The 14,772-nt window shown below is 35.6% G+C and overlaps 1 protein-coding gene across 7 annotated transcripts in view; it reads left to right on the top strand.

Annotated features, from left to right (window-relative positions):
* Window positions 1-14,347, top strand: part of NAB1 (NGFI-A binding protein 1) — a 59,697-nt gene extending 45,350 nt beyond the window's left edge. The window contains exons 5-9 of one of the 7 annotated variants that reach the window (XM_078146922.1): window positions 810-926; window positions 5,281-5,376; window positions 6,958-7,120; window positions 9,737-9,856; window positions 12,483-14,347. In XM_078146922.1, coding sequence (XP_078003048.1) covers window positions 810-926; window positions 5,281-5,376; window positions 6,958-7,120; window positions 9,737-9,856; window positions 12,483-12,571 — 585 coding nt within the window. In that variant the 3' untranslated portion in view covers window positions 12,572-14,347. Of the gene's footprint in view, window positions 1-809; window positions 927-5,280; window positions 5,377-6,957; window positions 7,121-9,733; window positions 9,857-12,482 lie in introns of all 7 variants that reach the window. The other 6 variants (XM_078146923.1, XM_078146921.1, XM_078146925.1 and 3 more) reach the window with 6 other exon arrangements.
* Window positions 14,348-14,772: the final 425 nt, after the last annotated feature.

The raw sequence follows: 14,772 nt of genomic DNA, 5'->3' as shown, positions 1-14,772 counted from the left end.
TCATCCTGAGATCCATCCTTTGAGTGCTAATTTTTTTTGGAAATTTCTTTTATTGCTTCCTTTTTCTTGGGATTCTTAATGATGACTGGGTCATTTGGGAATTTATTTTTCACCTAAAAGGGAATCATAGAGGTCATCTAGTCCAGCCTCTGTATAGTTAAGGGAGCTTAGGATTCGAGAGGTTAACAGAATTAGCCAAATTTCACCAGGTGGTAAGTGATAGAGGTGAGATTTGAACCCAAATCCTCTGGCTCCAAATGGAGCACTTTTTCTACTGTACCACAATGCCTTTCTACTATTCATTTATTTATTATGATTATCTTAAGTGACTTCTTTCTTTGGCATCAATTGCATTTATTATATATCATTCATACAGTATAGCCAAACTCCACTGTACCATCAGGAAGGCCAAGGCCAATTAATTAATTATTCTTGTAGAATTATCCTGGATAATGTTGTTTCACTTAACATGGTGTCTCCATGGAGTCACCATGTTGATGGTGGCTAATGTCTAAAGCTATTAGAATATACCTGGGATGAAACCTGGACACTAAATGAGCTAAAATGCCATACTAATTCTTAAACTCTATTGTTATCTTATTCTATTTTGTTTCTTCCGAGTTACCACTATAAATTTAATAGCTTAAGAAATTCACTTAAGCTCTTTGTGCCCCATACATAGTGCAGTCTGTGAACTAAGATGAAAAAACAAAAACAAGAAATTAATGAATAAAATTCTGTGAACAGCCTTTAGATATTTTCAGGGAAAAGAAGCATGCTGTTAACTTTGTTTGTTTTTTGGTTAATAGGATGGGTTCCCAGATTTCCAGGATACTGTGCAGACCCTTTTCCAGCAGGATGCTGTAAAAGTTCAGTTAGCATTGGCCAAAGCTAAAGGTGAAGAATTTGCAGCACTTAATTCACAGGTAATGGAAACCGCCAGTTTGGTAGTCATTGACTTTTCATTCCCTAAAAATGGTGATTTGTAAAAAAAAAAAAATAATACTAATAATGAGTAACTGCGTCAGTTAATTTTAGTTTTAAAGTTTTGATGACTGAAATGATTTCTGGTTGCTTCTAAAGTTTACCCCCATCCACAGCTGTATAAACAAGATAGCTATCACATCCTTTTTAGTTTGGTTAAATTTATGAAGTGAATCTAATCTGGTCCTACTTAAACATTCTTTGTAGTTTTGAAGATTCAAGGCTGAAGAAAGACGCTGAAAAGTCAAGCTACTGTTAGCTGTGTAAAGGCAAAACAGTCACTTGCTTCCAATGGCTGCATGCACTAAAACTTCTGAAAATAAAGAGCAATCATAGTATTATTTAAAATATTTTAAACTATACAGTAAATACTGTGACCGAACTTTACAATTTTACCGTGATGTTTGTTGATGAGCAAGCACTACAACATGTACACGTGTCTGTACGATGCTGGGTTTTTTATAGGCTGTGTGGCAAAGTGGATGGGGTGGTGGGCTTGGAGTCAGGAAGGCCTGGGTTCAAATTTTTACTCCAGTTATGTGACCCAGGCCAGTTCTTTAACTGCTTGTGCCTCAAACCATTTCCTAGGATCATAGAATAATGGATTTGGAACTGGAAGACATCTTAGAGGTAATCTAGTCTAACCTCATTTTATAGATGAGGAAACTGAAGCCCAGAGAGGTAAAGTCACTTGCCAAGGGTCGCCAGGGTGGTGACATAGGTAGGATTTGAAGCCAGGGCCTCTAACTCCAAATCTAAAGCTCTTTTCAGTATACCCCACTGCCCTGTTATCGTAAGTTGCAATTTGTGTTGGTGAATAGAGTTTCCAACTCTAGGAGTCCTCCAAGGCGAAATTGTAGCTTCTTTCTGTACCTATCATACTGATGTTTGTTTTATTGATACTTATTGTTTTGATATCATGTTCATATCCTTCTCCCCTTCCCCTTCCCAGAGCCTTTCTTTGCAAAAAAAATTTAAAAAGGAAAACTAATTCACTACTAACATATCTACCACTTCTGACAACATATGTAGCATTCCACATGTGTAGTCCTTTGCCTCTCCAGTGAAAGGAAGGAGGTGCATTTTATAAACTCTTCTCTGGAGTCAACCTTGGTTATTTTAATTACATTGTATTCAATTTGTTTTATTGGTTTTTTTTTATTCTTTGCATTATTGTAGGCATTGTATATATTGATTTTCTAGGTCTGTTTTCCTTTTCAATCATTTTTCAGTCATGTCTGAATCTGTGACCCCATTTGGGGTTTTCTTGGCAAATATACTAGAGTGATATACCATTTCCTTCTCTAGTAATTTGACAGATGAAGAAACTGAGGTAAATGGGGTTAAGTGACTTGCCCAGGGTCACACAGCTAGTAAGTGTCTGAGGCCACATTTGAACTCAGGATTTTGAGTCTTCCTGACTTCAGGCCTGGTACTCCATTTAGTGCACCACCTAGCTGCCCTGTTTTCTTTTACTCTTCCTCATTTTATATACATATCTTCCATGTTTCTTGGAATTCATCTTATTAATCATTTCTTATGGTTCAGTAATATTCCATTATATTTATGTACCATAATTTGTTTAGCCAAGGGGTGGGGAACCTGTGGCCTCTAGGCCTCAATTTCCCCACCTCTGGTAGCCAGTCCCAAATCAACAAGCACCTGCTTTGTTTCTAGTGCTCTCTGCCATGAAAAAGTATGGCTTTGAATATTTTGGAGCATATCAGACCTTGCTTTCTGTCTTTAACCTCTTTAAGGTATATGCTTATCAGGAGGATCTCTGGGTCAAAAGATGGGGAAATTTTAGTCATTATTTTATCCTATTTCATGTATTTGTTTGTTCTTAAATTACTAAGGTGTTTCTAGTGGAACTGTCATTTCACATGAACATAATTTTTCCAAGTTGGGTTTATAAATCAATATGTTTTATCACAATGACAATGATAAATTGTCCATTGAAGTTGTTGTTGTTGTCAATTAGTTCTTTATTTTTCAAAACAAGCTTATTATTTATGTTTCTGTTTTTTTAAAAATTTTTGGTTCCAAATTCCCTCTATCCCACCCTTCCCCAACCCATTGAGAAGGCTAGCAATCTGATATTTATTATACATGTGAAATCATGCAAAACATATTTCCGTATTAGCCATATCACAAAAAAAGCAAAAGAAGTAGAGAAAGTTGAAAAGTATACATCAGTTTGCAAAGTTCATCAGTTCTTTCTCTGAAGGTGGATAGCATTTTTCATCTTGAGTTCTTCAGATTTGTCTTAGATCATTGTATTGATCAGAACAGTTAAGTTTTTCACAGTTGATCATCATACAATATTCTGTTGCTAAGTACAGCATTCTCTTGGTTCTGCTCATTTCACTTTGCATTATTTCACATAAGTCTTCCCATGTTTTTTTTAAACCATCCTGCTCATCATTTCTTATAGCATGTTAGTGTTTCTTTGCATTCATATTCTACAACTTATTCAGCCGTTCCCCAATTGATGGGTATCCTCTCAATTTCCAAATCTTTGCCACCACAAAAAGAGCTGCTCTAAATATTTTTATACATATAAGTCCTTTTCCTTTTTCTTTGATCTCTTTCTTCCATTGAAATGTTGATGGGCCATATTTAGGGTTGCATACTCTGCTTTTGTATCTTAAAGAAAATAGTTGTAAGATAATCATATTAAAAAAAAATGAGATTTTTAGTAAACTGCAAGCTTGATATGAGTCAACGGTGTGAAATGTTGGCCGAAAGAGCTAATGTGACCTTAGGCTGAATTATGGGAAGTATGGTGTTCAGTACTAGGGAGGTGGTAGTCCTATTGTATTCTGCCCTGGTCAAACCACATCTGAAATACTGTGTTCAGTTCAGGGCATCATATTGTAATAAAGATGTTGATAAGGTAGAATGGAGGAGGGCAGTCAGGATGGTAAGTGACCTCAAGATATTATATAGTTAGCATTTACATAGCATTTTAAGATTTGCAAAGTGCTATATGTAAATGTATATACCTTGTGAAGTAGGTACTGTTATTTTATCTATTTAACACATGAGAAAACTATGGGCTGAGAAAGGTTTAAGTGACTTGATCATATTTCACATAACTAGTTAAATGTTGGCAATTGGATTTGAACTGAGGTCTTTCTGACTCCAGGTCTCACATTCACATCTACTCTACCATCTAGTTGCCATGTCATATGAGGATCAATTGAAGGATCTGGGGATCTGTAATCTGGAGCATAGAAGACTTTGGGGGAAACAAGATTTTAATCTTGAAGTATTTGAAGGTCAGTCATGTAGAAAAGTGTCACGTGACTTGTTCTACGTGGCCTCTGAGGGTTTGTGTGTAAGTTACAGAGAGGAAGATATAGGCTTGATTTGGGGAGAAACTTCCAAATAATTAGTAGTATACACAAATAGAATGGATGGCTACAGAAGGTTATGATTTCCCTTTTCCTAGATACCTTCAAACAAAGAGTATACGACCACTTGTTGGTTATATCATAAAGCGGATTCTTTTTCAGGTATGAGTTGAATTAGATTGTCTCTGAGGTCCCATCTAGCTCTGAGATTTTGTGATTCTGATTGAAGGCTATGAGAAAATAAGTGTATGAATAGGATAAGGATAGGGACTTGGATCTGTGATTACAATGGTTAAAGGGAACTCCCAGGTGTGGAAATTCCCTCTACCAATGCAGGAAGGTTCCTTCACAATTTAGAGTCTTAGAAAGTTACCTAGACTGAACAAGTCATTGTATATTAATGTAATGGAATACTATTATGCTATAAGAAATGACAAGCAGTGTAATTTCAGAAAAACCTGGAAAGACTTATATGAACTGATGTAAAATGAAGTGAGCAGAACCAGGAGAACATTGTACATAGTAACAGTAATATTGTAAGATGATCAACTGCGAATGACTTAGCTATTCTCAGCAATACAGTGATCCAAGACAATCCCAAAGGACTCATGATGAAAAATGGTGTCCATCTCCAAAGAAAAAACTGATAGAATTTGAATATAGACTGAAGCATTCTCTCTCTCTCTCCCTCTCTCTCTCAGTTCTATTTTTCTGCCACAAAATGACTAATATAGAAATGTTTTATATGATTGCACATGTATAATCTGTATCAGATTGTTTACCATCTTAGGGAAGGAGGACAGGAAGGAGGGAGGGATAAATTTCAGAACTTAAAACTTAAAAAAAATGTTTAAAATTGTTTTTACGTGTAATTGCGGGGGGGAAAATATTATTTTATAAAAAGTTTCCCAAAGCACTGAGAGGTATTTGATTTGCCCAGGGTCACACAGCCATTATGTATCAGAGGAAGAACTTGACCCCAGGTCTTCTTGGCTCAAAGGCCAGCTTTCTACCTATTGAGCCACACTGCCTCCAGGTATATGAATATATATGTGTTTGGTGTGTATGTTTTTCCTTTTGAGTTACTTGTTAATTTTATATTTTTATACTTGTGGCCTAACACAATTAGGAGGCGATATAGACAGAAAGAAAAATTATTGCTTTCCATTTCTGAAGTTTTCTTAATACTTTATGTGAAGGCATTTAGTAATTTCCAGAGAAAAATTACAGAAGCACAAAACTCTGCAAGACTTTCAACTGTGTATTTTCTGTCTTGAAAACTAAGACTTTGGGGGAAGCTAAGTGGCGCAGTGGAGCACTGGCCCTGGAGTCAGGAGGACCTGAGTTTAAATGTGGCCTCAGACGTATAACACTTACTAGCTGTGTGACTCTGGGCAAGTCACTTAACCCCAAATGCCTCACCCCCCCAAAAAAAAGAAAGAAAGAAAACCAAGACTTTTATTTCGTTACTCAGCACATCATCTACAAATATTATATCACACATAGCAGTGTTTCATTTAATTTCAATATCTTAGGTAAATTCATATTGGGTTGATTTTAACTGTTTCCTCCTCATCAAAACATCAAAGATAAACCACTTGGAACACAATTCATAAAGCTTCAGTCTGTGTTTTATTTATGGCAGGGCAGGAAGAAGAGCTGAAGAAGCATTTGGAAAAATAATTGTATGTACTAGCAAAACAACAACATGTTTTACCTTGATATAGGAAGCAGGGTGTTTTGATGGGATTTGAAATTAGAGGTTTTAGGTTTGGGCCCCAGCTCTGCCATCTCAAGCTATTTGACTTTGGGCAAGTAATTTAACCTCTCTGAACAATTCAATTCAATAAACCATTTATTTAGCACTTGCTATGTACCAGACACCGTGCTAAGCACTCACTCTCTTCATCTGCAGAAATTATATGCCCCCTTCTTAACAAGGTTGTTGTGAGTATCCAATGAAATAGATGTCAGGCACTTTGTAAACTGCAAAGTGCTCTTTAGATTGGAACTATTATTAGCTTTTAGGGAAATGCTTCAGTCCTGCTCTGCTCCATAACGAAAGTGAATATCCTCTTGCAGTGTGGAAGTTGTTCAGTGTCATTCTGTATTGTTTAATTTCTGTAAGAGGTAAATTGGGCTGATTTTATAGATGGAAGTTTTACACCTTTTCTCTCTATAGCCATAATGCCCTCCTCTATTTTCAGAATCCGTGTAGTATCCCAAAATAAAGATGCCAGGATATCGCCCTCTGTGTTGGAAGAAGCTCCTAACAGATGCTGCTATTTCATTTAGATTTCTTAGGAAAAGAATCTTTAAAGGGGGCTAAGTAGCTTGTACCACAATCCCCAAGACCTTTTGCTTTTCAGTTGAAAGAGGAATCCTTTTTATAGACCTTGGAAGACAGCTTGCTTGCCAAAAATCCATTTGGTGTTGTAGCATGATAATATAGGCATGCATGCATATTTATGGAGCGTGTGTATGATATATGAAAGTGTGAACTTATTTTAATGAATGCAAAGTATATTTGCTTTGGAGTCTTAAATTGGCACCTTCAAACCTTTCAAGAGCCTGATCTAGACAGTTTTAGTCACTGATTTTATTTTTGCTTTATTAGCAGCCTGAAAAGGTGATGGCAAAACAGATGGAGTTCCTTTGCACCCAAGCTGGTTATGAGAGACTACAACATGCAGAGAGGCGATTGTCTGCAGGGCTTTATCGGCAGAGCTCAGAGGAGCACAGTCCAAATGGCTTAATAGCAGATAATTCTGACGGACAAGGTATACATGCTACCCTGCCATGATGTTACAGCCAGGAGTAATTATGAATTTCAAAGACAAGTGGACAAGAATATTATTTCTGTTTGTCTTATTTTCCAAATGGTGTCTTAGAGGTTTTTACTTAAAATTATTTTTCCTAAATTGTTCCATTTTTACAAAGACAAAGAAAAAGCTGCTTTAGGTTTTTGGGATTCATTTATCTATTGATAGGAAAATTTTCTTTGTTTCCTTTGATCTCCAACTTTATCTGACACATGTGATTGACATAGATCTTGTAAAATGTGTGGGTGGAAAAGGGAGACTTAATGAGTGGAATGAGAATAAATGAGATGCCTTATTTCCCCCAAAGATTTGTTGACCAGAGTGAATGCCCATTTTTCTAAGAAGGACCAAAGGGCAGTATTACTTAGACTTTAAAAAAAAAAGAGCCAACAGTGAAACCTGTTGGGTTTTGGTATTTAGTTTCTCAGAAAATATGGTGACTCTTTCCAAAGCAGTATGACCTGTCCATTAGAATGGACAAATGTAAAGGACAAATTAGATTTTATTCAATGGCACACATCAAAATTACTTGTCCTCTGAAAATATGATCTGTGTAGTAAAACTTCATGTTTTAAAGATTCATGATTTCATCGGTGTGGATACTCCCTTCAGTGATATGATCATAACCTCGTTAGACCTGATACATGGTCATCAGCACTGGCTGTTAGACACAGAAAAAAATTATCACCATGTGGCCAGACTGGTCTTGAAGAATCTGGAGTCTATAGACACCCTACCATGAGGCATCAGAGTAGGATTTGGACATTTTTTTTTCTCATAAAGAAATTAAAGTGTAGGATTTGGGGAGTGGGTATAAAGTTGGGAAAGGATTCCTAAGAGAGAAGTGTCTCATGTCTGTATTTATGTTTTTATACTATATTTCCCTGTCCTTTCCCCATAAAGATTCAGAGCCATTGTCATTTCTTTGTGAACCTATCAGTGCTACACTTATATCTACCAGAGTTGTTGTTTTAGTCCAACAAGAAGAAACAAAACACTACATATTATTGGAAGAGGGTTTGAGCATTAGAGGTGGAAGGAAAGAAATTTTTTCTGTTTTTTATATATTACAAAATGGTTTTCATTGAAGTCTCCCTGTGTCTCTCTTTTCTGTCATGGGCTTAATATTAATAGGTATGTAATGAAGGCAGACTTATGAAGAATTGTAGATTTAGAAACTGGTATGAAGTCAGAGACCTGAATATTTTAGTAGCTGTAACCAAAAATTACTTTCCTTGAGAACTGTTAATTTTAGACCTAACAGGTTTGCTTTTAAAATAAATGAGTAGACTTAAATTAAACACACTTACATAGCTTCCAACTTAGAATATCCATAGAGAGAATCCCAGAAGAAAGGATAGCAGCATGTGGAGGTCATGTGTAGCCAAATGAAAAGAATCCCTTTTATAATGAAGTTAAGGAATAGTGTGAGAAAGAACTTTCATTGCTGATGTAAAGCATCTATTCAGAGGCTTAAAAAAAAAGCTTCAGTTTTCATGGGTAGTCTGTTGGCACCTCTGGAAGAAAAAAAATCAGTAAAAAAATGTAGTATTATGAATTGCAAATGTGTTTTGATTTATGGGAGTATATAATTTGGAATGTACCATTTTTCAGTCATATCTCTGGACTCTCATTCTCTTATGCACATTCTTGTGGTCTTTCTCTGTAACAAACTGGTATTTTTTAAAACTGCATTTGGCTTGAAGCCACTTGCAGTACTTTGTAATACACTGAAAATTAGGACACCTTTTTGAAAAGAGCTGTAGCAAGAAAATGCCTTAAGTAGGAAATCTTTTCTTTTTTAAATATGAAGTGGGAATAAGGATTGGGAATCTCAATTTTTAGCTCATTCGTTGTGAATTTTATTAAAAATCTAGTAATTTGTAGCACATGGAACAGAATTGTACTTCTCAGAATTTAGTAAAATCCTGCGGAAGAGGCAGTTTGGTTAAGCAAAAAGAATCAGAGGGTCTGAGATTGAATCCTGGTCCTGCTATCTATAAAAAAGATCAAGGCACTTAATTTCTGTGGACCTGTTTCCTCGCTTTTACACAATGGTGGTGGTGATGATGTTGGATTGTTGTTGTTCAGTTGTGACCAACTCTCCATGACCTCATTTGCAGTTTTCTTGGCAGAGTTACCAGAGTGGTTTTCCATTTCCTTCTCTAGTTCATTTTACAGATTAGGAAACTGAAGCAAACAGAGTTAAGTGACTTGCCCAGGGTCACGCAGCTACAAAGTATCTGAGGTCAGATTTAAACTCTACGGCTGGCGCTCTATCCACTCCACCACCTGCCTGCCCAGTTTTGGTCTAGTGGCTTCTAAATTTTCTTCTAGCTCTTAAGTTATCTGTGCTCCATGAACTTGATTCCCTCCCCCCCTTTTAAACAATTATGATTTTTTTCTCAACCACTGTCAAAAAGTTTCTGGTGCTCCTTTTTTTCTTAAAAAAAAAAAAGCAAAACTGCTGTAGCTCTAAACATTACTTCTCATTCTTAAAACCTTTTTTTAATGTAAAGAATCCTGGCTTTGTCTAATATAATTTTAATGTAGTTTGTTTTCTTTTTTCAGTAGGAGAAAGACCCTTGAATCTCCGAATGTCCAGTTTACAAAATAGACAGCCTCCACATTTTGTGATGGATGGGGAGCTGAGCAGACTTTATTCCACTAATGAGGCCAAGTCTCAATCATCGGGTAAGACTGCAGGCTATATGATGAGAAAGAACTTCACTTATCTCTTAAGTTTTTGCTAGAATTGTGCCTCAAAGTATCACACGATTTTTTGCTATTTTTTTTATTTTTGGAAATCTGTCGAGTATAATAAAACATTATTGCATATTGGCATTTCCAAATTAAGGGCCCATATATAGCAGACACATGATTTTAGGACACGGCAGGTTACAGTTTTCATGTGTTGTTGCAGCTGCTCTCTGGTGATGGTTATGTAAATAGATAAGCTAACCATTAATTTCATTATTTTTAATGTTATATTTTTTTTTATGTTATATCTTTTTTTTTAATGTTATATCTTTAGAGGCAATAGTAGATAGAGAGCAAGTCTTAGAGTTAGGAAGCCTGGGGTTAAGAATCACTTAAACTTTCAGAGCCTCTGGTGACACTCTCTAATATGTCAAATTGCTGAAATGGTGCTGACTTGCGTTGAGAGGGAATTGTTAACCTGGAGCTCCCTGTATTGATGAAATCACAGAGCCAGTCAAAAATAAATTATTCTGCTTATGTGAATCATAACTTTAAAGTGGTATGGAATTGACTACACTTACATGTGTGTCTGTATGTTAAAAAACTCAGTATACAAGAATTTAAACTTCCCAAGCAGATTAATAAAAAGGGGATATTAATAGTACCAAATTTTATTTAATTAGCAATTGCTAGTTAATGATAGTACGCGTAAGTGTTTGTTTACATATCAGAGTTTATTGACTATTTAGTGAGGGGAAACAGTTAAAATAGCAGTTGAAACCACTGCACTGAAGATCCATCAGAAAAAGAGAAAGTATCTAGTTCAATTGCAAATTAAATTTAGGTCAGCTGGCCTACTCCAACACTTAATATCACAGATGAAGAAACTGAGGTTCAGAAAAATCATAACATGGCAATTATTATGTGACTTAATGAGGGAATGGGAATATGCTTAAGAGGACAGAATTAAGAGTTACACCTAACTTGTCAGGAATATCCATGTTCCTTAAAGTTAAGTATACCTGTATGGTGTGCTGTTGATAGTCAGCCATTTACTTTCAGTACCCTCTACTATAAGCAGATATCGGTAAGGCTGAAAGCCCTAATTAATTCTGCATGCTGTGATTTCTGTTCATAATTTTTTCTTTTTTTTTTTTTTTTGGAGGGAGGGGAAGCAAGTCACTTAATAAGAGTCTGGGAATGCCATAAGGAAATTGTGGAGAGTAAAACTCTGTCCTGGTTACCCTCATGGATTCCACCAGATTTGAGAATGATACTGCTTTCTTTAAAGGACTTCTTTTTTTTTTTCCTCAACATTTTGCCCTAATTCCCATTCTGTGAAAACTTTCTAAATAGGAACAGTTCACATATCTTTGGTTAGGTACATCTTGCATCCATATAGATATGTACTTCTATACTTGTTGCATAGAAGTAATTGTACTAAGGGCTTGATAGAAAGCAAAGTAGAGGAGCTACTGGACCAGTTGGGAAGCCCCTGTATATACCAGAAAACTCTGTAAGGTGAGTTCTATGATTTTAGGGTAGAGCTGTTAGTTTCTGCTAGGATTTCTAGGATACTTGGTAAGCCAAAACAAAAATAGCCTTAAGTACTAAATTGAAGATTTCATTTTATCTTTGTGTAAAATGTGAAGTGTGTTATGCATATATTATTCCATAGAATGCTTCATTGTTAGGTTTGCTTTTTAATTAGTAAAGGAAGGAGAGGCCTCTCTAGATCCTTCACCTTTATGTTGTGTATTTAGGAAAATCTTTTAAATATTCCTGTATTTTGGAGCAACTAGGTGGCGTAGTGGATAGAGCATGGGCCCTGGAGTCAGGAGGACACTTAGTAGCTGTGTGACCCTGGGCAAATCACTTAACCCCATTGCCTAGCCAAAAAAAAAAAATGTTCCTGTATTTCATTGGGCAAAAGCTTTTCCTCTCACAATATTTTCAACCTTTCCAATATGTTTTTTGACCAGAAACTTTTTGTAATTCTATGTTACCCTTCAATTTTATTATGTCTTGTATTATTTTTTTTAAAGAAAATAACCTGTTAGAGAATTAAAAGAGATCATGGGTTAGACAGACAGCATGATGGATTGGGTAGAGTGTTGAAGTTGGAGTCTGGCTAACCCAGGTTTAAATGCCACCTCTCACACTCTCCACGTTTGTGGCCCTGGGCAAATTACTGAACTTTCTCATCTGTAAAGTGAGGATACCTACCCCTGCAGGGTAGTAATGATGCTTTCATGGGACCGTGTGTATAAAATGTGTATAAAATTTTACACTGGGAATAGTGAGGCTGAATTTGAGATTAGAGGGTTTGGAGTAAAATTCCACCTCTGCTCCTTTTTACCTTGATGTCCTTGGGCAAAGACACTTAATCTTTCTGGTCCTCAATTTCCACATCTGTAGAATGAGGGTGTTAGGCTTGACTTAAATCAGTGATCCATTGAACTTTAAAGTGCCATATGAACAACTGTTATTAAATTGTATTTTTCATGATGATCCTGATATAAGCATTTGTATTCTTTCCTAAAATTTGTGTATATAGTTATTGTATAATTCATCAATCCCAATACTCATAACATCTTTCTTTGTTTCCATTTTCACACAGAAAGCCTTGGGATCTTAAAAGATTTTCCTCACTCAGCTTTTAACTTAGAAAGGAAAGTCATAAAAACAGAGCCTGAAGATACAAGATAGCCATGATTCTCTCATTGTACCTTGAAAAAAAATGGCATCAGATCTGAGGATAAAGCTACAATACAAAACCAAGCCTTAATAACCAATGTTGCCTCATTCAAGTCAAACAGATTTCATAGCCAAAGCTTAAGGACTGGTACATTAGTCTGTGGAAACTGAGTGGGGAGGGTGGGGGGAGAAGGGATAGCAAAAACATCACAATCTAGAACAGTAATATCGGTAAATACACATTCCTGTATAAGTTGTTTCATCATGTGGGGATGCTTACAAATTAATATTGTAGGCATCCATTATTTAAGAATGTAAAATGTATTTGTATAACTTATAAAAGTAAACTCTAGGTGTTGAGACATGTATTCAGTCCAGTAGATGTGGATACAATTTATTTTACTTGAAATTTCAATGTCTACTTTAAATGTATCTAGCATAAATATGATTGTTATACATCAGAATTAAGAAGTCTATGAAATTGTAGGAAAGAAAGATAATTAAAGTGACAGGTAAACAGCAAGTTTACTTTATTTGAGAAAATAGAAAACAAGTACTTCATATTTTAATGAAGTTTGAGTGGCTATTACCTTTGATAAAGCCAAACTTGTTTTGGAGGAGATATATATGTGTATATATATATATGACATTTATTAATGTAATGTCATTTTACCGGTTTCATCAGTATACTTTTAAATATTAATTAAGTACTAGGGAAAAGCCAGAAACATCAATATGGTGGCTGCCGTGTGGACATGACCTACAACATTTGGCCTTTGCATAGCTTAACCATTAAGGCATTAAAAAAAAAAGATTGGAATATCTTTCTTGGACAGAAAACTTGAGACAGATAGACTGATGTGCAAACGGCCTGGTTTCAGTATGGATGTTTCAGAGCACTAATGTGGATCATAGAAGGAGTTCATCCAGAAGGTGATAAAGATATGATGGATAATGGCCAGATCCATTATACCATTACTGAAACAACTTTCCTCTGTATCTTGAAATTCTTTCTCTGCCTGCAGAGGTGGATGTGAGAGACTAGATGCCAATAGGAGGTGCCCTCATGCCCAAATGATGCTATGTTTTTACCAATCACTGGAGACACTGTGCAGACATTCTTTTCTACATGTGCTTTTAGTTGATACCTGAATTTGTTATTTATTTTGCAAGTTAGTTTTTGGTACACATTTCATCTCTTCAAATGCTTTTTTCCCCTGAGAGTAATAATAGCTTGAATGCGTTTCTGTTTTTAATTTCCACTGTTTAATGTAAGGCTTTTGGCATGCATATATATGTGTATATATACATACATGTATGTATGTGTATATATATGTAGCATATTCACATGCTTAGAACATATATATGCCTATCTATGTAAGAATTTCACATTTGAATCCTTCCCCCATGATGCAAATGGGGCTTTTTCCAAAACATACTTTCTCTATTGGTTTAAGAGATAGTAACAAGGGCGTTGGTAATAGGCAGATCTCTATGTTGTTACAAAGTAACTTAACTGTTGGTTGAGAAGGTGACATGCTCCACAAAATGCACCTTTTCTGTCTCTAGTTGAGTTCTGCATTGTAGATATGTAACAATTACTCAGTCATCATGTATGTCATACTAAAATTTGTCAGCCCAGTGTTAAATGAGGTGTCTGCACTGTAGTTCCTAATCACTGTAAATGTGTATAATTGTTTTATCACTTTTGATTTGTGGAACAGCTTTATAGTGGAAACACCAGTCAACAACTTTTCTATTATTAAAAGGTGGTTTTTCCTCCCTAAATGGTTCATTGTACTGTATGTGGTGTTTTGACCATTGGCCAAGCTTTTTATGTATGCTTCAACTTTGTTGCTGGTTTGAGGTTGAAGATATGGTTGTCTTTGTTCACTGTTTGTGGAAATAGTATAAGTAGGATTTAAATAGATTGTTTCTTCAGTTTTTAATATTAGCCATAGCACTGGTTAGTATCTGAGTAGTTTCATGAAACGTTTCATGTATTCTAATATGTTTTGAGAGATTTTGTGAGATTACAAAAAAAAACCCTGAATATTATTGTTCAAGTTTATAGACAGTAAGCAACAGATTTTTTTTTAAAGATGCAGTAATCTTCCCTCCAATATTTGTCACAGTGCCTGTGATCAAAAGATGTGCATGGACCAAAAGACTTCATCTTTGAATACATATATATGTATGATTGGTTAGCATCG

This window comes from Phascolarctos cinereus, unplaced genomic scaffold (assembly GCF_003287225.1).
Source record: "Phascolarctos cinereus isolate Bilbo 61053 unplaced genomic scaffold, phaCin_HiC Scaffold_726;HRSCAF=1367, whole genome shotgun sequence".
NCBI lineage: Eukaryota > Metazoa > Chordata > Mammalia > Diprotodontia > Phascolarctidae > Phascolarctos > Phascolarctos cinereus.
Note: the sequence above shows the minus strand (reverse complement) of the source record. Positions and strands in the feature narration are given on the sequence as shown.